Source organism: Crocodylus siamensis, chromosome 11 (assembly GCF_052110815.1).
Source record: "Crocodylus siamensis isolate JL-2025a chromosome 11, ASM5211081v1, whole genome shotgun sequence".
Classification (NCBI taxonomy): Eukaryota; Metazoa; Chordata; order Crocodylia; family Crocodylidae; genus Crocodylus; species Crocodylus siamensis.
Genome location: NC_143405.1, coordinates 37,476,867 through 37,501,324, shown reverse-complemented (window position 1 = coordinate 37,501,324; position 24,458 = coordinate 37,476,867). Strand labels below are relative to the sequence as shown.

The 24,458-nt window shown below is 42.7% G+C and overlaps 1 protein-coding gene across 11 annotated transcripts in view; it reads left to right on the top strand.

The window, feature by feature from the left end:
* IQSEC1 (IQ motif and Sec7 domain ArfGEF 1) overlaps positions 1–24,458 on the top strand; it is a 684,223-nt gene that overhangs the window by 569,787 nt on the left and 89,978 nt on the right. The window contains exon 1 of one of the 11 annotated variants that reach the window (XM_090022976.1): positions 12,570–13,054. The exons of 9 other annotated variants lie outside the window; for them this stretch is intronic. In XM_090022976.1, coding sequence (XP_089879102.1) covers positions 12,990–13,054 — 65 coding nt within the window. In that variant the 5' untranslated portion in view covers positions 12,570–12,989. Of the gene's footprint in view, positions 1–12,569; positions 13,055–24,458 lie in introns of those variants that run through there. One more of the 11 variants, XM_090022977.1, reaches the window with a different exon arrangement.

Here is a 24,458-nt window from a genome sequence, read left to right as displayed (position 1 = left end):
TCCCTTTTGAGTTTCTTCTCCTTGAATAAATTGCTGTCTAGCCAGACTGATCTTCTGTTGCACTTCCCAGTCTTCTATGTCATCAGGATAGCTTGCTCCTTTGGCCTTAAAAGGACCTCCTTAAAGTACAGACATCTCTCCTGGACTCCTTTTTGCCTCAGACTTGACTTCCAAGTGATCCTGCCCACAAGGTCCCCTGAGTTGGTTAAAATCTACTTTTCTGAAGTCTGTCCTTACTCTGCTGCTGTCCTTCCTTCCTCCCCTTTAGATCTTGAATTCTATTATTTCATGGTCATAGCCACCCAAGTTACCTTCCACCTTTATGTTATCAACAAGCTCCTCCCAGTTTGTGAGCTGTAAGTCTGGAAGAGCTTTACCCCACTCCCAGTTGGCTTCTTTACCAGCTGTGTCACTCCAGGAGTTTTCTGGGCTACTTCTGCATTACTGTATTTTCCTTGCAGCAGATGTCCCAATAATTAAAATCCCCTATGAGAACCAAGTCCTGTAATTTGGATGTTTCTGTCTGTTGTTTTAAGATCTTATCCTTCTCCTGGTCTGGAGGCCTATAGCAATCATTCACCACAATATCCCCCATGCTGCTGTCTCTTCTGACCTTTACCCAGAGGCCTTCTACCTCGTACTGCACCTCTGAACATGTGCACATTGCTTTTATATATAGGGAATGGTATTCTTAACCTGACATAGATATATTTCCTTTTTTTTTTTTTTTTTTTTTTGCAGTTGCATTCTAGGAGAAAATCTTTTCTGCCTTACTAGTATTATTGCAGCTTTGTCTTAGTATTATTGCAATGAGATACAGCTTTCCTTTCTAATTATAAACAATTACAGTGGAACTTCAAATGTGTTTTAGCTGGAATTTGCACCATCAGCTACCCTTAAAAAGATGAGCCATGGTGAGAGAGGAGGCAAAGTTAAAATCATAAACAGCATGACAGTTTTAGTTATTTGAAACTTCAGTGAGAAGATCATAGGACAATAGTTCTTGGAGTGAAAGCTGTCCTTACTTTTACTGCAAACTCTTATTAATGAGCAGAATTTTCAATCACTGAAGTACCCCCAAAAATGTCAATCAGAAAAGTTCCCCAGGTAAGAGTTCCAAATGCAAGCAAAGGTTTGTAGGGTCAGTTGTTTACTCTGGAAGGAAAAAAATTGGATAGAGAATTTCTGAATGGAGACTCCTACATTTTATTTCTGGCTTTGCTACTGTCTTAAGGAATAACTGAGAACAACTTATTTAACCTCTCTGTGCCACCTTCTCCTTCTGTCAAGCTGCTTGCTTATCTCATGGCAGTTTTTGCAACCCTTTTTCACTTCCTATGGCTATTGTCTGGTTTACATGCTTCTAGCTTGGGGGAATGAAATCCAGGACAACCAGTAGATATCTTAAACATTTCTGAGCATCTTCACACACTCACCTCATGCCTGAGAAAACTTTCACTTTACTTCAAAATAAGATTCACTTATCTCCAAATCTCTTCCTGGTGGAAAGGCTAGAGGGGAGGGGAAGGAGGGTTCTTTGCTTCTGCTCTCAAAAGGATGACAGATTCCTATTCAAGGTTACAGGCCGATCATTTTTTCTCCTCTGTCTCTCCCCAAATAAATTAATGTCCTGTTTTATAGGAGGCAGTGTGGTTCTGGTAATGAGGAAGCTTAGGTTCTAAGCCTGGTTCTGACACTGATCTCCAGAAATGTTCACTTCAGACACCCTCTCTTTGGGTGGGATTAGTGCTACTTTCCTTCTGCCATAAAGTACTATGACATATGGAGATGAAAAGTGCTGTAGGACCCTGTTCCATTGATATCAGTACTTTTGGATCAGCCCTTTCAAGAGCAGAGTGTATACAATGTCTACAGGGATCCAGTGTTATGTAGACCCACATAGCAACAGGCCTGTCTTTAATACATAACTAAAGGAATTTAGGCTTTTATTCAAGCCTCTGATATTTTTGCTGGATCTGTTGGCTGCGTCCAGACCATAATTTCAGTTGTTCTCTGTGGTGCAAAGGAACACTGCAGAGCTATCCAGGGGTCAAAAAAACCCATGGAAAAAAAAGTGGAGCAGTGCACACAGAGACAGTGTGTGTCAACCAGAGCCAGAGCCAGGCTCCTGCATGGCAGGATCACTGCTGTTGCAGTCAGTGGAGGCTCCCAGGATCCCAGGTAAGGCTGCTGGGACCAGCCCAGTGCTCCCCAACCCCACCCAGGGTAACTTGCTGCGCACCAGAGTGGCACAGGAGTTCCCCGGGGATAACTAGTGGCGGCAGAAGGTACACCGCTGCTAGTTGTCCCCAGGGAACCAAACTTCCACACATGTCTGGACATGGCCATTGAGTGCATTCTAACAATCCATGTAGCAGCAGGACACTAACAGCTTTTGTCCCTCTGTTTTACCTGTGGCAGGTTAGGGTGCTGTTATATCTTTGGGCAACATGCATTGTAGTTGTGTGACAGTGTTGATTGTGTTGGTTTAGGAACAGGTTAGAAAAAGACTTGTATGGGATTGCTTGAATAGGGATTATCCAACCTTGAATAGGAGGTTGGACTAGTAGGTCATCACCTTTGAGGTCATTCTCTTTTTGGGAAGACAAAAGTACAGTAGACATTGTAAACATTAATTCATAAGGAACAGCCTTGGTTTGGATTTGAAAATCTATATTGAGCATTTAATCCTATATGAAAGCTTATTGTTGCATGTTGCGTTCTCTTACAGGTAAAGAATCAAGCAATGTTTGTTGATAATCTGTCTTACCAAATTACAGTCTTCAAGAGATGCTATCCCATGTGTAATTCATAGCGAAAGGGCCAGAGTTAGTTTCCTATTCCCTAGTAATAAATATAAATTGATGTGGAGTATTCTTTATCTTCATTACAGTCTCCCTTTTTTGAGTATGCCTGACCCAAATACAAGTCATTGCAGGTATAATGAATAATCTGTACTTCTTGGTGGCACTTGTTCAATAACATTCAATACTCTATTTCACTTAATTTTTCATCTGAGCATGACCAAAATATAGCTATGACAAGAAACACATAACCAATACTCCATCTCTGTTACTACACCATGTCTGACACTATATTGACAGCAAGTGTCATGATTAGACTATTCAGTCTTTCTGACTAATGCTAAAATGGACCCAATTTTGTTCCTACTATGGAAGTATAATTAAACCTTCATTTAAAGCACACACACTGAAATTTTGGTTTATCCAGCAATTTGCATAAATTACTGTAATTTAATGCGTTAATAGCTAAGATAGCAAGGTTTATAAACCCCCAGAGTGCCACAAATGTAATTTGTAATTACAAACACTCAGCAATTTGTATAACTTGTCACCTAAATCTACTGTAATTACTACCCTGGTTAAGAGTAATTCCAAACTTAATTACACTTAATACAGTATTATTCCTAGAGACCTAAAAGTCAGAAATGAGTAGGATTTTTCAAAATGGACTTTGAGTGAGATTTGTGCTCCTAAGTCACTTCAGCAATTTTACAAATTCCACTGTACTGTCAGTAGCTTTGAAGCCCATGTTTCCTATGTTCTTCATGCACCTGTCAGCAATAGTGGTAGAATGTCTACCAGTGTTACCTGGGGATATATGACTACTTTTCTTCCCATACTGTGGACTGTGCTTCAGCCAAACCCAGCTGTCTCTATCTGAGAGGTGAAGCATGTATTCCCTCCAATGATTAAAATACAACATGAGTTTTGAATATGGTTAGGTAGTACTCAAGGGTAGTGGTAGTATTCGTAGTAAAAAACAGTATTAGGTTCTCTTGGCTTACATGCTATATAGCCATCTACACAGTGCAATCAAAATTTGTTTTTTAATATTTAATTTCCCCCTAAGACATGTAACACATGAGAGAAATCATATCATAAATACCTGGAGGATTTTGATATTTGATCTCTGTTTTGGATTTCAATGGAAGGAATTACATTTTAAAACCTTTTAAAAGTGATTTACTGGTACTCGTAGAAGAATGGGGTATAATGCTGAATTGAGATTTTGGGGTGCTTTAAATTGTGGGGATAGGGAAAAGTAGCTGAGGCAATTGTTCAGATTATTTCTGTTTCAACAAAATCCTCACTTGTGTATTCTTCAATTTTTTTATGTAAGTGAATGAGTTTTTCACATTTGTGCCTCAAATATATCTACTTAAAAAATTCAAGAAAACATCCTACTTTAGGAAGCATCGAGGTATGTGCTTATTTCCTAGCAAAGTCTAGTTAAGCACATGATTAAATGCTTAAACGCTTTCCTGAATCAGTACCTTACTCTTTTGCCTCAGTGTAAATTGCTCAGTCTGTAGGACTGTAAGCCCCATCTTCCTGGGATCTTGCAAGTCTGTGGCATGAGGGGTAGATTCAGGAGCACCACGGTTCCTACCTCAGATAGTCTTCCCTCACCTGGAACTCAAATTTTCAATGAGAGCTGGAGTTGGTGGCTTGGCAACAATCTTGAAAAAACCCATCAGGAAGTTTTCTTATGGGGATCCTCTGCTCCTTAATACCCCACCCTCACCCTACCACATCCAACAAGCTGGTACAGATTCCTGGCTTTTTAGGCCCACACTGCCATCTTCTTTTCTCATTTGGGTATTTTAGGATGTTGCTGAAATGGTTACACCAAAGACGGTTGCTATATTGACAAAGTCTCTACGCCACTGTCAGGCATCAGTTTTTCTGCACAGAGTTCAGTCGCTAATGCATATGGCCACACTTTTGGGTCATTGTCTATAATTAACTCAATTCTATGCTAAAGGATTCAGCTGGGACTCTTCCTTGAAATCCACCAACAATTTCCCAGCTCCTTGCAGCTCTGGAGCAAAATAGAGAGTCTGAGCCAGGTTTTCTGGCTCTCTGTGCCACTGGCCCCTTTAAAGCTATGCAAGTCTACTCTGGGCCAGGGCACAACTCGAGTCCATGTAAAGGTAGCATTACGATCCCAGAGCAGAAAATCAAAAGAAAAAATCACTGCCTCTTTCTCCTGGTGTCTCTGGACTCACCCATCCCTGTGCCACACCACTCCTCAGTCTGTCCAGGTCAGGTTAGTTCCTTGATGGTCAGGTCTTGCTTCTTCTTGGTTGCCCAGAGAGCCTTCAGGTCCAAAACAAGGCTGCTTCTTCTCTCTGGAATGGTGGCCCTCACTCTGCGGGGCTCTTCCCCTCCTGCTGACTGGAGGACATGTCCTTCCAGCTTCCACAAAGCCCAGAAGTAGTTTTTGCACTCTGCCCACTGAACTGCCCCTTTCCAAGGCTTGAGGTAGCCAAGCCTGAGCTGCTCCCTCCAATCTGGAGGGAGAGCTGGCTTTTAAAATACCGCACTTATATGAAGAACGGCTTGTAATTCCCTGGACCATGGTGTAAGTGGCTGCTGTCTCATGGTTTCCTGCCCATCCTGCCAACTCCCCTTGGCTCCTTCACACTCAACTAAATAATCGCCCATATAAAAGAAAACTATTATCTAATACAGTTCTATATTCCAATAATGGTCTGGTAGCAGTTTCTGGTAGATTTTGAAAATAAATTGGGTCAAAACTCTTAATTAGTGCTGGTCAGAAACTCTCATTTTTGTTTCTTGAAATTTCTACTTGTTTCCATAATGTTGAAGAGTTTCATTTTAATAATGTCAAAACAATGTACAATATGAAATATATTGTTATAAATGCAAAAGTATAAATAATGCATTAAAATGAATAGTCAAGGAGTAAAGAACTTAAATGTATGAAGTAAACTGGAACATTTTAACTTTATTGAAACAAAACCCTTCACTAGCTAGATGAAATTAATGATTTACTTTCATTATATTGTTTTGACTTTTTCCTATTGAAAAATTCCTTAAAATCAATATGTTCCTGAAGAGGGTTTTGATTTTGATGAAACTGCATTTTTCAATAGAAAACTTTGGACATTTTTAAAACCACTGTACTCTGTGTCACATTCTCAGTTGTGAATTTTTCCCCACCAAAATTCCATGTAAACATGTATTATTTTCAAGCATCTAGAGAGTATACGGTTAAAAGCTGCTTTGACTTTTTACTAGTAGGAAAGATCATATCAGCTCTAGCTATATTTATCATTATATGTATAAGGAATGTTGTAGCTGCTCAAACCAGTCATGCCATATCCATTTGTAAAAATGAAAAAGAAATGCATTTTATGGGTGAAACAGTATATATGACATTTTACATTTGTTTTATTTGAATGACAATTTCAGTCTGTGACTAAATCTCTGAGTTTATCAAAGCCACACTCATCAACCAGTATTTTTTCCATGTTTATGTATTCATTCTCAAAAAGAAGGAAAAATAAAATCACTCAGCTTCTCATTAATGTAGTCCAAATGACTTGTGAATAAGGCATTTTGTAATAAGCTTTAAAAAAATCAAGAATGTTTCCTACATTTCTAAAAGTAGCATCCAGTTCTTCAGAACTGGCAACTTATCGTAAATGAGGAATGGCTATGCTTAAGCAATTCTATTACAGAGACTTGATGCTTATTCTGAGGAAATTATTGTTATTTGGAGAGGAAACTATTGACACTCCTTTGGAATATTTTCATAGGCAGCTTATAAAATCACCATTTTCTGGTATTATTACAGAACTTTAATTATCTTGTGATTTTTTTTTTTTTTAATTCAATGCACCATGACTTGATTGTACCTGTAGGCTGTTCCAGTTGTCAGGTGGTTTTATGGTGGAGCTTATGGTGGAGAGTTTTTTTCTTCTTTTTTTCCCAACCCATAGGCCAGGTACAGACATTACATATAAACAAGTATAAGTGATCAGAAACTGGGCTAAACCTGTAACAGAACAGAAGTTCAGTGCACATAGACTAGTTTAAAAGTGATGGAATGCCATCTAAGATAGACTTGGATGGATATAGTATCAGACTTAATTCATTTAGGTTAGACCAGTCCATTGAACTTCTGTACATATCCTTCCAAGTCAAGGTAGGTTGCAGTCCATTGGTATCCCAGGATGCTTTGCAGAGCTCCCTGCTCCCCACCCTCGCATGGAGGTTTGCTGGAACTTGGCTGCTCCTAGATGTCAACCTTGGGGGGGCAGGAGGAAGCGTCTGTAGCTCTGTATTTTTCTCTCTTTTCGCAGTATCCCTAGGCAGGGGTGGGGCTCTGCAGAAAGATGGATTGGGCCCCTTGGAGCTCCAGCCAACAGCAGGCACCTGGTGTCAGGGCAAGGAAGGCGGAATGAGTAAGCGGTGGTTGTGCCTTGTGTGCACGGGGCCATGGCATGGCAGAGTGGGGAGTGGACTGCAGCTGCTGGCCGTTACTGCTGCTGGTGCTCAGTGGGGGGCGGGGGGGGGGTTGTGCGCACGCGCGCGCTATGGAGCAGGGTTTCCTGGCAGGGTGTGGTGATCGCTGCTAGTGCTGCTCTGCGGGGAGAGTAATGTGCCGGACTCCTTCCCTGACTGCTGGCATTACAGACTCTGCAGAGTGCAGGTCACCCCGGAAAAGGGCTGGTGTTGAAGCCCATCACTTGTCTCATTGCCCTGGGGAACCATGGTGCCTCCGTTTTGGGGCCAGCAAGGTGGGAAGGAGCAGGTTAGGGAGGGTGGAGCAGCAGCTTTGTCCCCTTCTGCATCTGATCCCAGATCCCAGGTGGTGGATCCCAGGCCCTGGCTTCCCTCTGCATTTAAGGCTTAGTGCAGCCTTTGTGGAACAGCAGCAGGAGGGCTACCCTGCTCCCAGCTGGGGCTCCCAGCTGCCTTCCCTTCGGGAGCCCCAGGGGTTTGAGCCAGAGCTAAGGGCAGTCTCATGTAGAGTTTAGAGCAGCAGTTCCCAAACTCTGAGGTGCAACCCCAAGTGGAGTTGCAACATCAGCAGATGGGGTTGTGGGGGTGGGGGCTGTGGGTTGGGAGTGAAGGGCCGTGCTGAGAAAATGGGGCCGTAAGTTGGGTTATGCTGAGAAAAAGGTTGGGAGGCACTGGTTTAGAGTCTGAGTTTGTATGGGATGGTTTGGATAGGGCTGAACCTGCCTCAATGACTCAGTGTCCTCTGGAGGTCCCCTCCAGCCGTGCTTCTCTGTGATTCCTGTCAGAGCAGGGGAGGGGAGTGGAGGAGGGGGAAGTCTGTCCATTCGGCTGTGCTTACTGGCAGCCCAGGGAGCCAGTGGGGCACACCAGGAGGCATGTAAGAGTATACCTGACCTGATGGACTCAGCCAACGCAGGCAGCCTCCCTGCCCTCCCAAAGGGCAAATGTGTGTTCTGTTCCCTCCCGAACTAACCTAGGGTGCTTGAAGTACAAAACTCTTGCTTCTGCCTCAGGCTTTTTGAATGTCTGAATCTAGCCATGATATTACAGATATTTTGGGACTAGTCCCTCTGTCCAAGAGGAAGCCTTTCTCTTCAAGTAATAAATAATACTACGTATGATTTTGATCAGTAAAAGACCACATGCGCTGTTTAAATAGGAATGGGTGCCTGACAGGATGATCACCCATTAGTCATCAACTCTGTAATGGTGGAAATCGGGGCTTAGCTCATACAGTTCTGTGTTATAGTTGAGGAAGTAGGTCACCTGATGACCCATGTGTGAAGTTATGCGCCCACTTTGACATGATCCTCCTCAACCCCCACCTTCCCTAAGACGGCGAGTGCAGAGAAGTGCTGTGAGCAGAGCTCTGCACTGCCGTGGGCAGAAGCCCTTTAAGAGACCCTGGGAGGGCAGAGCTCAGTGAGTGTGAGGCACGTGTCTGAAGCATGAGGGTGTGACTGGAGCGGTTTTGAGGGAAAGAGAGAAACTGAGAGAGGTTGTGCATGTCTGTGAGAGACTGGGGGACAGAGTAAACTGGACTGAAGTGTCTGAGGACAGAATGCCTAGAGAGCGCGAAAGGGGAGAGAAGACAACTCAGGAGTGACTGGGGCCAGAGCGTGAAGTGCAGGACGCCTGTGGCCTGAGGGACACCCGGCCAGGGAACAGATTGCCCCAAAACTCTCCTGGCCTCAACTTGGAACAGGCAGGAGTCCCTCAGGTGTGCTGCAGCACTTTTGCAGCAGCTCCCCTGTTTCTTTGTAAGTATTCCCTCTAACCAAAAGCAGGGTGTTGTGGGATACTTACCTATTGCCTCCACAGAAGAGATCTGTGAAAGATCATCTCTGGACGAGTCAAATAAAGCTCTCCTCTCTTATTAATACTGTTTCTCCTTAGACCTTTTTGGGATTTTAGGACTGTTTAGGATTTTTATGTGGTCATTGTGGGTGTTCATGGCTTGTTTGGTGTTGTTTCATTAAGTATTTAATTATTCCACTTGTTATTAATAATTAGAGTGTTTTAAGTGTTTAGTGTGCACTTCATAAACTAGTTGTTTGTCTGAGGACAGTTCTTAGTTACTTATTTAATACGTGCAGTAATTAGATATGCTTTGGGCAAAAAAGCACCCCACCTTTTGGAGGGTTAATCAACAAAGAGCTGCAGTATGGGTGGGCTTGAATAATTAGAGAGTAAATTGATAATTAACCCCCAACAACTCTACAATTGGTCCTTCAGATATTTGATTTATTAACCCTGCAGATATGTTGTAGAATTTATCTCTTATGAATAGCTGGGAAAGAAATCTTAGAAAAAACACAGCTGAAGCATGATATGTAGTTGTTATATAATAGGATCATGATTATTATAAAAGGTAAAATGTATTATGAGTGGACATTATTGCTTTGTTTTAATGTCTGTCTTTTTGAAGATGTGTATACTTACTAAAAAAATGTGTACTTGAAATAATGCAATTAATGAATGAACTTCCTGCAAAGCTGAGAGATGTGGTTTCTTTTATGGGTTACAGCACGCTTTCTTTGATTCAGATGTGTTGTTATATATTTAATTTATTATACTATAAATTTGGTTCCAGATACTTTGTAAGAATCTTGTACTACAAAGGTATCTGATGAAGTTAGGTGTACAGAGTGGGGCTGGATAAATGGAGGTTCACATTCTTTATATGCTGTAGAAAGGTTGTTGCATGTTCTTCAATTGGTTGTTGCATGAAAGGTTGCTGCATGTTCTTCAGTGCTTCATTGACTGATCAGCATCAGATGGAGAAATTGGATTGTGAGCTTCCACTTCTGAGGCTAGCGCCTAGATGCTTTCCAGCTCTGAGAACATTTTTAATGGCCCATTATTATTACTGTTTTCTGTAATGGAAATACTTGGCCTCGTAACTGAACCACAGTTTAAGGGGTTTCATACCAGTTTCGTTCCATTGTAAAAATATGCTTGTAGGCTGAAAAGTTTTGATATTCTTATAGAAAAAGGGTATAGTTATTTTTAAATAGAGGGCCCAGGACTATTTTTAATCAAAAGTGACTGATGTGGAGAGCGTGAATGGAATGTAGACTAGTCAGTGCAGGGACTTGGAGTGAGTCGCCATCAGGAATCTATTCCCAGCTCTGCAAGTGATTGCTGATGTTACTTGGAAGACTCAATTAATCTCCTTCTGATTCAATTTATTAATCTGTGAAACTGGGATAATATTTATTATTTCCATCATCAGCATTAGCTTTATCAAAATATCCAATGGGTTTTGAAGTGATGGGGGAGTGCTGTTTTCTTCCTTTTCCTAACCACAAATGCTGAAACCTGTGGAGGGGCTTTTACACGGCATGCTGTGAGGCTGTTAAGTAACATTATAGAATATATGCTCCTTCCTGGCCTGGATTCAGTAGTGGAAAAAGGAGAATGTATCCCTAAAACAGTATTTGTGATCATTAGTAGCTTAAACTACAGCTTTCTATTAGTAAATCAGCAACTGAGGGGGATCTGTGGTGTTGCATTCCTTCTTATGTATTGCAATATGCAGATCATCACTCTACCAGGAATGCATCCTCCTTCCTTTTCCCTCATTGCCTTTTTTATACTAAAAAAGAAAATTTGAAGATTTGTGCAAAATGAAATAATTGCATATTAGTAGGAGATGCATTATATATAGAAAATAATCAATGTTTGAATCAGTGTTCCTGTAATTATATATTGCAGTAATGTTCAGAACCAAAAAAGGGAAATTAGACTTAATTTTGAATGGCCACAAGATTACTCATAATTCCCTAGTCACTTATCTGGAATAAGTGGAATTTTTGTGTCACCAGTCCTTTATACTATGGCTGTCACTATTTTATGTTGTAAGAAAGCAGCTGATTTTTTTCCCTGTTCTTATTCTAGTGCATTTAAAATATTTTTAGCCTTGCTATTTCAAGTCATTCTGTACTGGGACCATTTCATGGAAGTGTATATGTAGCTGGTTGGAAACTCCCAAAACATCCAACCCCACCCTTTATCTTGATCAGAAGAAGCCTGTTCTCGTCTTAAAAGCTGCATTTGTTTAAGTGCTTTTTTAAAAGAGAGATTCAAAAGAGTTTAAAAGATAATTGAAGATGCTTTTTTTAAAGTAAGTGTATGGGGAGCAGGGCATGGAAGTCTAGGGGACTATCTTGAGGGCTGGGGCAAGGGGTCAGGTGGGTGTGTGCATGCACACTGGGGATGGTGGCCAGAGGTGGCACTGGAGCAGGGCAGGAGTAGTGCGGGGAGAAGGTGCCTGGTTCTCGAGCAGGGGAAGGAGGTGTGGGAGGTTCTTTGTAGTGGGGAAATGTTTGCCTGTGCCATTGGTCCTGGACTGGTGCCCATACATGCAGGGACCTGCCCTTGCTGCTTGGGGGATGGGATGGGGCAGCATTTGCTGCTTGGGCCCAAGTAGGACGGAGTGGCTGGGGGCCCTCTCTGGCAGGGCTGCGGGCTGTGGCTTGGGTTGAAGGGCACCAGAAGGGCGGGGGGTGGAAGGGGAGAGGGTGCAGAGGACTGTGGGTCAGGCACTGGCAGGACCAGGGGGATGTGGGTCTGGGCAAGCCATCTGTCTTAGTAAATGGGTCATACAAAAAAGGTTGGGAACCACTGATTCTAGTTCAACCCTCTGGTCAAAGCAGGACCATTCCCAATTAGATCATCTCATCCGTGGCTTTGTCTAGATGGGTCTTAAAAACCTCCAAGGATGGAGAGTCCACCACCTCTCTGAATAACCTGTTCTGGTGCTTTATTCCCCTCCTAGTGAGAGAGTTTTTCCTGGTATCCAGTTTAAACTTCCCTTGCTGCAGCTTGACCCCATTGTTCCTTGTTCTGTCCTCTGCCGCCACTGAGAACAGTCAAGCTCCAGCTCCAGCTCCTTTTGAACCAGCCCTCAGGTAGTTAAAGGCTGCTATTAAATCCCCTCTTGTCTTCTCTTCTCCAGACTAAAGCAGCCAGCCAGCTGCCTCAGCCTTTCCTCATCAGAGGCCTGGGGACCTCACTCACATTTTCATTGCCCTCCGCTGGACTCCCTCTGGTCCAGGTCTCTGGCTTGGGTCTCATGCGAGCCTCTTTTTTAGGATTCATTTAAGCTAAAAGCCTATTGTCATTTGACCCAGGTGGAGTTTTTGAGGCGCAGGTGAGGGAGCGCCCACCTTCGCATAATGTTCCTGCTGTAATGACACGTGGAAACGTTTCCGCGCGGGGCGAGGCGCGCGGCGGGGGGTGACCGAGGCTCCGGGCAGCCCCGAGCGCCGCGGGAGAGCATGGGGCGGCCTTTCCCGGCCGCCACGCAGCTATGAATAGAGCTTCCAGAGCCTCTGCTCCTGCATCCCGGGAGGCTGGAGACGGGGAGGAGGCACCGAGCAGGCTGCTGCTGCCGCCGCTTCCTCCCCCTCCCCCCCCGTCACTGCTGCGTGCCCGGGGCTCGCCCGGCTCCGGCTCCGGCTCCGGCTCCGGTTCCGGCTCTTTCTGTGGCGGCGGCTGCCTCTTCCCCTGCCCTCCCCGCGAGCCCGGCTGCTTTGTCGTCCGCACGCGCCGGGCGCTGCGGGCCGGGAGGCGCGGAGCTCCCCGCCGGCGGGGTGGTGCCCCCGCCCCTGCGCGGGCCTGGGCGAGCCCGGGGCAGGCTATGCTAGCGGCGCGGACGGCCCCCTCGTCCGCCACTTCGCCCCGGCCATGTGGTGCCTGCACTGCAACTCGGAGAGGACTCAGTCCCTGCTGGAGCTGGAGCTTGACAGCTGGTAAGACATGGGGCGCCGCCCGGGGCTCGGGGCAGAGGCGGGCTCCGGAGCATCCCTGCCCGGGGCTGTGCTCCCCGAGCCGCCTAGTCCCGCGCCTCGCGGGCTTTTGTCTCCGTAACTCCCCGCCTCTTTCCAAGGAGCTTTCCCTGCGGCAAACAAAAGGCGTGTTCTGCTGCCGTTGCCGGCGGGCGCGGCTGTGGATGTTACCAGAGGCCCCCTCCCCTGTAAAGACAAACTTCCGATCTCGAGCATTGCTGGAGCCTGCCGGGCAGGGAGGCTTGCCCTGCTCCAGCGCACGCGTGTACAGTAGTCACCTCTGCTCGCAGCCAGAGCCGGGGCAGGTCGCGGCTGAGCGCTTCTCAAGTTTGAACCGACTGCCAGCGCCTGACACTTGCTACCAACTGTAGCTTTGTTTGTAGTCGCCCCAGCATTGCTCGGATCCTTCCCTGGGGCTTGGACTTGGTTCTAGGAGAAGCAAAAATAAACCCCTATAATTGCAATGCAGTCTGTCTCTTCACAGACGCACGCCCAAATGAATAGCACAGCCCTTAAATGTGGGATCCAAAGTTGTTGGCTTTCAACTGCAGTGTTGTTTGCTAGTGACAAATGAGGCATAAAACCACCAGAAGCCCCTTGTAAGGGGTGCTGAAAGCAGGATACCATTTGTCCCAGGTTTGTGCATTGTTACAGCAGTTTTACACACACGTGTACACATGCTTTCTCACGCTCACACACGCACCCCTCCCACCCCCGTGTTCTAGTCAGTTTACTGTATGCTCCAAGAGGCATGTGACTTGTATCCAGTGAACCACGAGCTCTACTTCAAAGCCATTTTTATGTACTGTTCTTTGTGTTTGTGTCAAGAAACCCTCCAGGGGAACCAACCCAAGTTAATGTTGTTATTGTCAATACATTTAATGTAAATGTGCTGAAGTTAATGATGTTTCCTAGAAAAAATTGTGATCCATGACTTGCAACCTTAGGAAAAAAAAATCAGTCGCTGTTCAAAGGCTTTGATATTACATACACTGTCAAGCAACTAATTTAGGAGAAACAATACTGCCAAAATTTGTCATTTTAATATATACATAGAAATCTTTGCCTTACTGATAACCATATCATGTTTAATAGTTTAAACATTAATTGAGGTTGCCACTTGTGGAGTGCAGATATCTGTAAGTGTTAACCACTGACTGTAATGGTAGTCAGTTGTACAAACTATTATACCAAGCAGTCATTTTGCTCTTAGGTATGGTTGAGAGACAAGACAATAGGTGCTTTCTCATCTGTAGAAGGCACGGTTCAAAATACATCCACTGTAAAAGTTGTAATCGGAATGCTTTTTGAATTAATTTGAAATAGTGATTGATGTTTTAAAAGCTTAATTATGCCAAAACATGCAATATATGAAAATGGCACATTAAAAATACAAGAGGGTCTATGTATGGTTACAATATGTAGATGTTTTCAGTAAAAGAGAAATGGCTTCCTGAGTGAAGGGGAAGGGTTTTAAATATAAATTACTACAGTACTTAAGCACAAATATTATGAACCTGAAGCCTGTTGTCCCTCCTCAGAAATTAATTTGAGTTGGAAAGGTTCTTACATGACCATTTGAAAAAATGTTCACGTTGCTTTGAAAATTATGGACTTTATGGATGGAAATGTGGCACTTTGCCACAATTGTACACAGTAATAAATGATATTACAATTACATAATGCATAATGTGTTGCATTAATGGTAGACTGCTTACGTTTTGCCACTGGGTCATTGTTGCAGTCCTGTTGTCCATGTGCACATTGTCATGCTCTACCTTTCAGGAAAGCTTGATTACTGCCTGATATAAGTAGTAGTGCAAAGCAGTTAGTTTACAACAGATGCGTTTAATTGTATATACCTATGCTTATAGGGTAATACCACTTGTAACAACTTATTGTATATTGCTCATTAGAAAAATTGGCTGTTTGACTTTTCACTTCCCAAGCCTGTTTTTGTGGCTGCTGTCTCCCTTTCTAATCCTTGAAATTGCTGATGTTCATGATACTGTCATACAGTCGCCAGCAGTTTTCATTCTCTTTATTAAATAGGTGGCTTAATCAGCCCTGAAATTGTGCCTGTGAAGTAGGCTACAGTCCATTTTTTGATCATCTTTGTGCCATTGTTTATAAGGTTAAAGCATTTTATTTTTCACCAGATACCCAAAGCCTGAATTCTAGTAAGGCAATAATACTAACTGATGAAATGCTGAGGTTGTATTTACCTGCAGCGATGACTTTCTGTTTTCCGAGTCTGTCTCAGAATGCTGATTTAGTTAATAAATAAAACTAAGAGCTGGGCAATTTTATGAAATCATCTGCACATTTCAGGTGGGGAACCTGAAACAATAAGTGCAGTTCTTGCCCAAGAACTGCAAGTATCCAGCAAACTCTTGTGTTCTCTGTTAGCAAATGTAGCTGTGTAGATTTGAAATTGTTGGTTAATGAGTTGCACTGGGTAGGCATCTCCATCAGTCCTTTTTTGCTGGAAAATATTCACATTCAATTAAACTTGGCAGTTTGTTCTGCAACCTGCTTTGCAAATTCCAAGGGTGCGGGACAGCTGTACCTTACTTGATTTCTTAAGCCTCTATGACAGATGCAGCTTCTACAAAGTGAAAACTTTACTTGAAAAGAAATTAAATCCTATCCATTGTAGGTTCAGAAGAAAACAAGTGCCTATAACCTCAAAGGTATTTAAATGCCTAAGATTCAACTGACTTAGGCAGGCTGAAACAACAACTTAAAAATGTGGGCTCCTTCATTCATCTTGGTGGTGTCAGTTCTGAAGTATAACGATGACACTTCAAAGATCAGATTTTCAAATGAGAGAGACTGCATGGTTTATAGCTATTTTTTTCTCATAATTATTGTGGTTAGGCTTGCAGATTCTCTAGATATATGTGACCAGGAGACAAAATATAGAAATAGTTTTGATTCTAAAAGTAGACCTAGAAGTAGCCACTCAGACTTGCACAGAGTGCCAAGAGTAACTAGAAGCTTAGACCAACATTTTATTGGCCTCAGATTTAAATTGCCTCAGATACCCCAGCTGAAGGTAACTTGGACATCACAAAGTGCTTACCCCCTGAAGTTCTCATTGACTTCATTTAAAGTTATTGGTGTTCAGCACCTCTGAAACCGAGGCTCAAGATATCTTAAACTGAGCATCTGGGAACAGAAGTGCTAATTGTCAGAGAACGCTTGAAATATATGGCCTCATTTATGACATTTCTGTTAATTAAAAATGTAATTTAGCCCTTGCCTCAGGGCTGTTGGTGATGGTCCTAAAGCTATACGGTCAAGCCTGTGCCAGGTCTGCACAGAGCCACTTTAAAACTACTGGAAGTCCCAGTTTCCTTGCTTCATTAACTCACATCTACCAGTTTTCCCTAATTGCCCTTACTTTTCCAAACCATCTCCTCTATATGTTCCTGACTGGTTCAGAGGAATAGGTCCCCACCTTACTTGCCATGTGCACCACTCTTCCCAGTGCATGCAGGAGAGCAAGGGAACCCACCTTGAGGAAAATAATATTCTCACTAAGAAGTGTTATGCAGAATGTGAGAACCCAGAATATTTTCCAGCAAAGGAAGACTGATCTGATTATGGAGATGCCTGCCCAGCGCAACTCGTTAGCCAACTGTTTCAAATCTACACAGCCACATTTGGCTAGAAGGCTCTGCCTTCTAGAAAAAGAATTCAAATCCACATTTGGCTGGAAAGCTCTGTTTGTCTAGAAAAAGAATTCATCCCCACTTATAAGAAAACTTAGCCCAGAATAATGAATTCGCTGCACAATAAAGACAGCCATTAGGGATAGTTTTCAGTCTTGCAACTTTGGTCCAACTCTGCTCCCATTCAAATCAATGAGAGTTTTACCATTGATTTCAGTTAGAACAAACATAACATAAGCCTTAGTGATAAATGGTACCATTTTTTAAAGTTTCTACACACACATTTTTGTTACTTTAATTCAACATTTAGATGGCTGTTGATCTCAAAAGCTGTAATTAAGATGTGGCCCCAATTGTCCTCTTTATGCTAAATGTATCTATTCCCCTCCCCCAAAAAGCATAGTTTCCATAGAATGGTAAAATCACAGACAAAGTAATCATATAAAAAAAGAGGGGGATGGAATTCAACTCTGTTATTATGACAAAACTCTGTTTTTCAATGTTCTTACCATATTAAAATAGATCATGGGCAAAGGGCCAAGTTGCATTCTCAGCAGAATACATGCTTTTGTGTTGCTTGAGGCGGTTGTATGATCTGTAGTGTCCCACATTTTTGGTTTTTATTTTCAAAAAAAATTTTTGGGAATTTATCTTCCAAACATAAAAACCAAGTTGAAATCGGGATAAAAGGAAGAAAAGAAAAAAATGATTTAAATCAGGGAAAATAATACATTTTGGGGGTGGGTGGTGAGTGCGCGCGCACACTCCAGGGTGGGAAAGTCTGCAGGAGGGAGGGGTTGGGGGGCAACCCGCCGGCTCACAGCCCAGCACTGACCCCAGCCCCACACTGCCCAGGGGGCCTGGAGTGGAGGGGCCAGGGCAGGGCCAGCCTCCGTTGCGCCACTGAGCCAGAAGGGATGGAGCCCCTGGTACCCCTGCGCCCAGCCGGGGCAGAGCAGGGTGCAGGACAGAGCTGCAGTTCGTCCAGGGAGTGGCTCCTGCCACAACACAGGTCCCAGCAGGCATAGGGGGGCACGTAAAAAATGGGTGTAAATCAGTAAAAGCTGAATAACTTCAATTTAAAAAATCAGGTAATTTGTCATTGAAATTTGGTAAAAACCAAAAATGCAGAACACTAGTGGTGTAAGAGCAGATTCTGGTCCAGAATTTGAACATTCATTTTCAACACCCTGGATATGGTCATCTCATGTCAAAACTTATTTAAATAGAGATTTTTGTGTTTAATGTATACACCCTTGCTTACACTCTCAAGCTTTTAGTGACATTTATTAATAGAAAATATTTTAATAATGTACCTGTAACATTATTTATGTCTTGCCAGATTATATAATAATTTTGTGAAATGGACAGTTGTAATTAAGGTTTAGATAGAGACTACAAATGTGTTTTGCTATGATGTGATTTGATTTCAGATGAAGGGACTTGCAGAAAGCAGTGTTTCTCTTCTATTTAGAATCCCTGCTTTCTGCAAGTCTGTTCAGTACCATATGATGAAGTAGGTTGTTGTCTATGAAAACTTATTACCTCTCTGAACTAGTTAGAAACTAAGGTGCTATTCTACCCTGCTAAGCAGATCTTTACTTCTAGTTGTTTGACATGGTGGTGGTGCTGTAGGTGTGATGGTCCAGGCATATGAGAGAAGTAAGATTTGTGAAGTGAGGTAATGTTTTTATAGGAACCAAGTTATATAGTTGGGGGAGACGAGAGCCAAGTTTTCTATCTGGAAAGATTTTGGGTTCAATTAGTATTAATAAAAGCTGATTTAAAAAAAAAACAAATACCAAGCCACTGTTGTCATGCACTATACATTGTTACTTGGGCAATGCAGTGACTGTATTAAATAGTACTGTTCTGATGTGGCATCATTGTACAATCATTTTGCCTGTGTATATATGTCTGAGCAATAAGAAAAACATTTTGGCTACCCCCCTTTCTATCTAGATACTTGGGTTTAATTTTCTTGGTATTCTCATATTAGAATACAGTTAATCCATTAGTCCATATAATCTTTCAGGAGAAACAACATAGACAAGCCACTTATGTAATATGGTGGGAGAAGAAAAAAGAAAATAGAAACCACAGACCTCCCCCTAAAACCTTTCAAACTATAAACCTAGTACATTGTCTTTTCCTAGGTACACTTCAAAGTAATGAAGTGCTTATACCAAGCCCACAGGTCTAAAAACCCTCAACTGTGGGAAAGTTCAAATTTGGATCCAGAGCCAAATTGCACACTTGGGTCCCAGTTACGTAATTAGCCAACCCCCCCCCCCCGTCTAAACCAATCTAATGCTTAGGAATCAAAATACACACTGCTTGGGCTCATCTGTTGGTTTGTGTATACTTTACTTGGTATAATACAATGCTTCTCAACTGGAGTGCTGTAATACCTCTTAGGGGTGCTGCTGCCATGGTAGTACCAAGGTGAAAATACTATGTGCACTGGGAAGGGCTGAGGTTGCATGCACTTTTTTGCCTCATTACTTACTCTTTCTTAAGCCTTAAAGTATGCAAGAGGGCAGATTTGTGTTGCAGTCTCTCCTAGCCTTCCCCACCCCCATGCTTCTACCAAAAATAGAGGCTCACAGTTTGACCTGCCCCACATGCCTCTGTTTCTGGGATACACTGTACAGGGTCAGACCGGGAAGAGCTGCAGCATGAACCGCCTCTCCTGCCTGCTTTAGGCTTATCAGAGAACCATAATGAGGCAGGAAAGCACATGTGCCGCAGTCCTTTCTGCTTTGGCTGTGCAGCAGGTGTGCAGGACACTCGCACCTGTTAATGCCCCATTCAGAATGGGTGAGGTAATTTGAGGCAGCACCAACAGTGGTTGTCAACTGGGGGTGCCAAATTCAAATATGTGGGGGGGCAGGGGGGTGACCCGATATAAAAGGTTGTGAACCATTGTTCTAGCATCTACTTTAAAGCATAGCCTGCAGCCATAATGAGTAGCTTAGTGATCCTGCTGGTACTTACCTGCTAAGCAGGGTCAGGTTCAGTGGAGACTTGCTAGGATAACTCCAGGAGAAATGACTGCAGGAAGCATAGAAAATGGGTCAGTAGCACTTAATTTCTTTGAGTTATTATGAAATCACTGACCCAGCATCATATCTGAGGTTGTTGCCATGGTGAAGAGATGCACAAATAAGATGCTTGGCAGAGTTTCTAATCGGATCCAGTAGATCTTTCTTTAAGATGTGTTCTGTTCTGCTCTGGCTTTCAGGTGACATTGAATTACTTTTCTGCGCGCCTAAATTTCCTCTGCACTTTACTTTTGTTTCTTATGCTTTTGTGTGGTATTGCAGTGTGCTGTTAACCAGCTGCTGTATTCCGCTGCATTGATCATAGATCTCTCACTTCTAACACAGTTTTTCAGAAGGGCATCGCTAGTTTTGAGGACTGGTTTTTATTTCCGTATTCCCCTTTCTTTTGAGGGTGCCAGAATATTTACAAATTACTGTTATTTATATACCCTTGCTACACTGAATTTCTTTACAGGAGACATTGCTCTTTACTGGATTGGTAAAGTTGCTAGTTTCATGTTAACTGAAGACTATTTGTGGTAAAACCAAAGTTTTTGGACAGTGCACCTGATTTTTTTTAAAAACGTTTGTGGGAAAGGTTCTCTCTTCTAGCTGTTGAGGTCTCACTGCGGCCTCAGATCTTGTCCTTACTATTAGACTCTGATAAGAAAATATTTGAGAAGAGCAATCACAGTGAAATGTATTTCAGCCTTTTCCACCATGTTGGTACATGTGATATAACAGGCTAGGCTGATCTTGACCAGTATTTTCAGTGATAAGTCTTCATCTTACATTTGGGTTCAGTTTTGGTCTTTCAGCTCTTCATAAGTATTTCTGAGCATATCAAAAAGTGTGCTTTGGTATGATATTCTAAACATTACTTTTTTTGAGCTGATATACTTTTGTGACACCAGCTAATCTGGGCCAGATTCTCTGCTCTGCTAAATTAGCGTAAGAAGCATGTAACAGACTGCAAACCATCCAGATATTACTGCTAGAGAATTTGTCTTGTATAAAACAATGTTGGTGAGTGTAAAAATGGCAAAATGGCAAAAAATTTCCTGTGCCAGCTGCCCTCAGTGTATGGAGAGTACCTGAACACTCTGCAAAGTGGGCAGCATAGTGCTGTTTATACTTAACCAGTCTCCTTTTTGTTGCAAGATCCATCACTGGAGTTAAGGCAGGCCTGTACTGTATTCTAACTTTAGTTGAGGCTGAGTGGCCAGGATTCTGGCTCTCAATGGCTGTCACTCTTCACTGTCTGACATAACTTGAACATGCTGGAGAAGCAGGATCTTCACATTTTAATCCGGACATTAGAATTTAACTACAGCAGGTGAGTGAGGATCCTTAGAAAGCTCTTGGCAGAGAGCACACTGTATTGCATCCCACCGCAGACCACATCTATCTTGGCTGCAGTTGCTTATTCTATCTTTTAATGTAACCAGTGAGAGGCAAGGCTAGGAGGAAAGTCTCTGTCTCCATCACAATGAGGCCTGCATTTAGTCTGCTCCAATAGAGATTAGACTAGTAAAATGGTGATTAGAATTCTGATGGATATACAAATCCCGTTTGGAAGAAACAAGCTGGAAAAAGGGAGGTGAGGCAGGAAAGGCTGAGACTGATGATAAAGCTGTTGCCAGTTCCTGCACTGACCCGAACCCCTATGGCTAGGGACAGAAATTACACATAAACTGGTGTAAGTGATCATAAAGCAATTCAAATCTATAATGCAACAGAAGTTCAGTGAACATAAACTACTTTCAAAATGTCCAAAATGGGTTTAAGGGGGATGGATGTAGTATCAGACTTAACTGATTTAGGTTAAGTCAGTTTATTGAGCTTCTGTCTCAGATCCCCTCTAGATTCAAGTTAAATAACAGACCCCATCTATCCCAGAATACTTTGCACCTCCCCTGAAAAACCCCTCTCCCCCTTGCAGGGTAGGCAGGCTAGACTTGGCCCAAGCTGTCTGCTCCAGCCAAGCAGGGAGGCATACTCTAGTATCACCCGGCTTCTGACCTGAACCACTGCAGGCATGTGGCTGGATTTCCTGAATCAAAAGTGAATGTCTGTTCACTTGCTTATTAGTTCATTCTACGCGGTTTAGACTAACCTGCGAATATTGAATCCATTCAGCCTCAGGCTTTTTGACGGTCTGTACTTAGCCTATGTGGTCTGCTGATATCTTGTTCCAGGAGGTAAGTCTATACACAACAGTAAGACTGTGTAGATATAGCTTGTCGGAGCCTTCAGGTGCCGCCTTTGTTTGGTTAACTTTTTGTATGGTGTATGAATGCATTGCCCTGAAGACAGGCAGTGTCTGATATCTTCTCTTTTTTCCACCAGATTCCCCAAATTAAAGACTCCTTCACCCTTTCTAAATTGTTTTGCTAAAAATTCTGCATAGAGCACTTCTGTAAAAAGCCAGGGTATGTTGCAGAGGATAAATATTCGCTTTTATGAGGATGTCTGTGATTAAAGGCCATTCAGCCTTGACTTCATTCCAGTGAATTACAGCATAAAGATCTCATTCAGAACATGTACCGCACTCTGGGCCAATTCCTCAGCTCACTGTAGTCACTGGCAAACCTCCCATTGACTTCACTGGAAGTAAGAGCAGGCTCTGTATAGTAACTGGAATACGTCTATTATCCTGTTTCTTTACTCTGTCTTATCTGATCTCTGATGTATTACTGTGTGCACTAATACATCCTGAAATTATATTTTTGATGTAAAATATTGTCAATTTGATGCCAAATCCTTTCCAAGCTTAAGCAGCGTTAAGGAGTTGCACTGGCATACATATGTAACTCTAACAGAAAATAAGCAAGGTTAAACTTACTTCTGTGTGCTGACACTTGCAGTTTATCTTACTTTTGAAGCTGGCTTTCTACTTTTCCTAAGTCTCTGGCTTGTGTAACATCACAGTTATTGATTAGTTTTGGTGGAAAATAAACAGTCCCTTTCCTTCTGATTTAAATTCAGACCTTTTCTTGGATCCAAGCAGAAGGAGTGAAGCATTCAGAGGTTCTGGCTAATTCTATAACCTTCTGTATTCATCAGTCAGATTGGCCTGGAGTTATGCCTGCTTTAGTAGTTAATTTAGGATTGTGAGGAGAAAACGAAACTAAATCCTGTTTATTGTTTAAAATTGTTCGTGTCATTGATCACTCCCTAGAACATTTTCTTACTACCCAAGTGAAAACTTGAGTTTTTAAAAATCAGGTTGTGAAGCGTTATGGGACTTTATGCAAAATAAAACAGAACAGCAGTTGTTTTTGTTGTCCTTGTTGCATGAGGCCCTCTGTATGTTCTTCAGTTCCTGATTAGTTCCTTAACTTCCTCCTGCCCACAAACACTGAGGTACTTGAAGGGGAAGGCTGGCCTGCTCAAAAATTGTTCCCAGCTGTGTATACTGTACCTTATTAGTAGTCATTTCAAATAGCAAAGGAGAAAAACCCTGAAACTGGTCAAGTGGTAGAATTCATCAAGGGTATTTGACTGAGGATTGCCTGCATGGAATCTCAGTGCATGAAGTATTTTTCTGACTTGGTGAATGACATTTTGTTAAGTGTGTTTAAATTAACTTTTGTCTGTTTAAAATATAATAAATATAGTGGCTAGGGGAGGAAAAAAAAATATTGTCTGTAAGGACCTGAAAGGAAGCAGGAAGCTAATGCTTAATTTCCCACAGAACCTAAATGCCAGTAAACTGAATTTTCTGGGCAACAATGTCATTCAATGTCACCTCTCTCTCTGATTGGGTTGACACAACAGCTGAAGCCACAACAGAAGTGGAAAGAAAGGATGGCTGGTATGAGCACAAGGATTACTGTACTGTAGCAAATGCCGCTTCAGCTGTGCACATAGATCAGTTCTTCTCCAGCTGCAGAAACTAAATCTATCCTTCTTTTAAACTTAGAGTTTTGTAAAATGCAACACATCATGATAGCATGGTATTTATACATTTTCTGTAGCTACCTTAACTTCCTGAGATGAGATTGTGCATCTAAGTAGAAATCTTCATTTGAAATAAATAAATAAATATAGAGTGTTATGTCTAATTCTACCCTTAGTACTTGCATTGAAAAGCTTCACAGACTTTGGTGGAATTACTTAATGAAGGTTCTACATAGCTTGAATAGGCAAAGCACAATCAGGGCCTATAATAATAGAACTAATAGATCAAAAGGATTCAAAGGCTTAAGTTAAAAATATATATATTGCTAGCACATAATTGTTGGAAATCACTAGTCAGAAAAATGCCTTGTTCTGTAAAATGATATAATATTTGGATTTACTTTTATATGAGGTCTAATTATCCTCAATGCACATGCAGCTCTAATATAATAAAGGGCTTAGTCTGTCTGTCTGTGTCTGTCTGTCCGTAATGCTTTTGGCTGACTGTGCCTGCACCACCGCTTTTGGCTGTGTGTGCTTTAGCTATGTGGGCCCAAATTTGAGTCACTGCCAGGGAAGCTTGTGGCGGTGGCAAACATGCCCTGCCGAGCAGAGGGGCTTCCCTCACGCCTCCCTGCCTGAGCATGAAAAGCGGGGACATGGAGGCGGCACCCCCCCAGCTGCCCAACACCCCCCAGAACAGCTGTCGGGGAGGGGGAGGTGGCAGGCAGGGAGGGAGGCAGG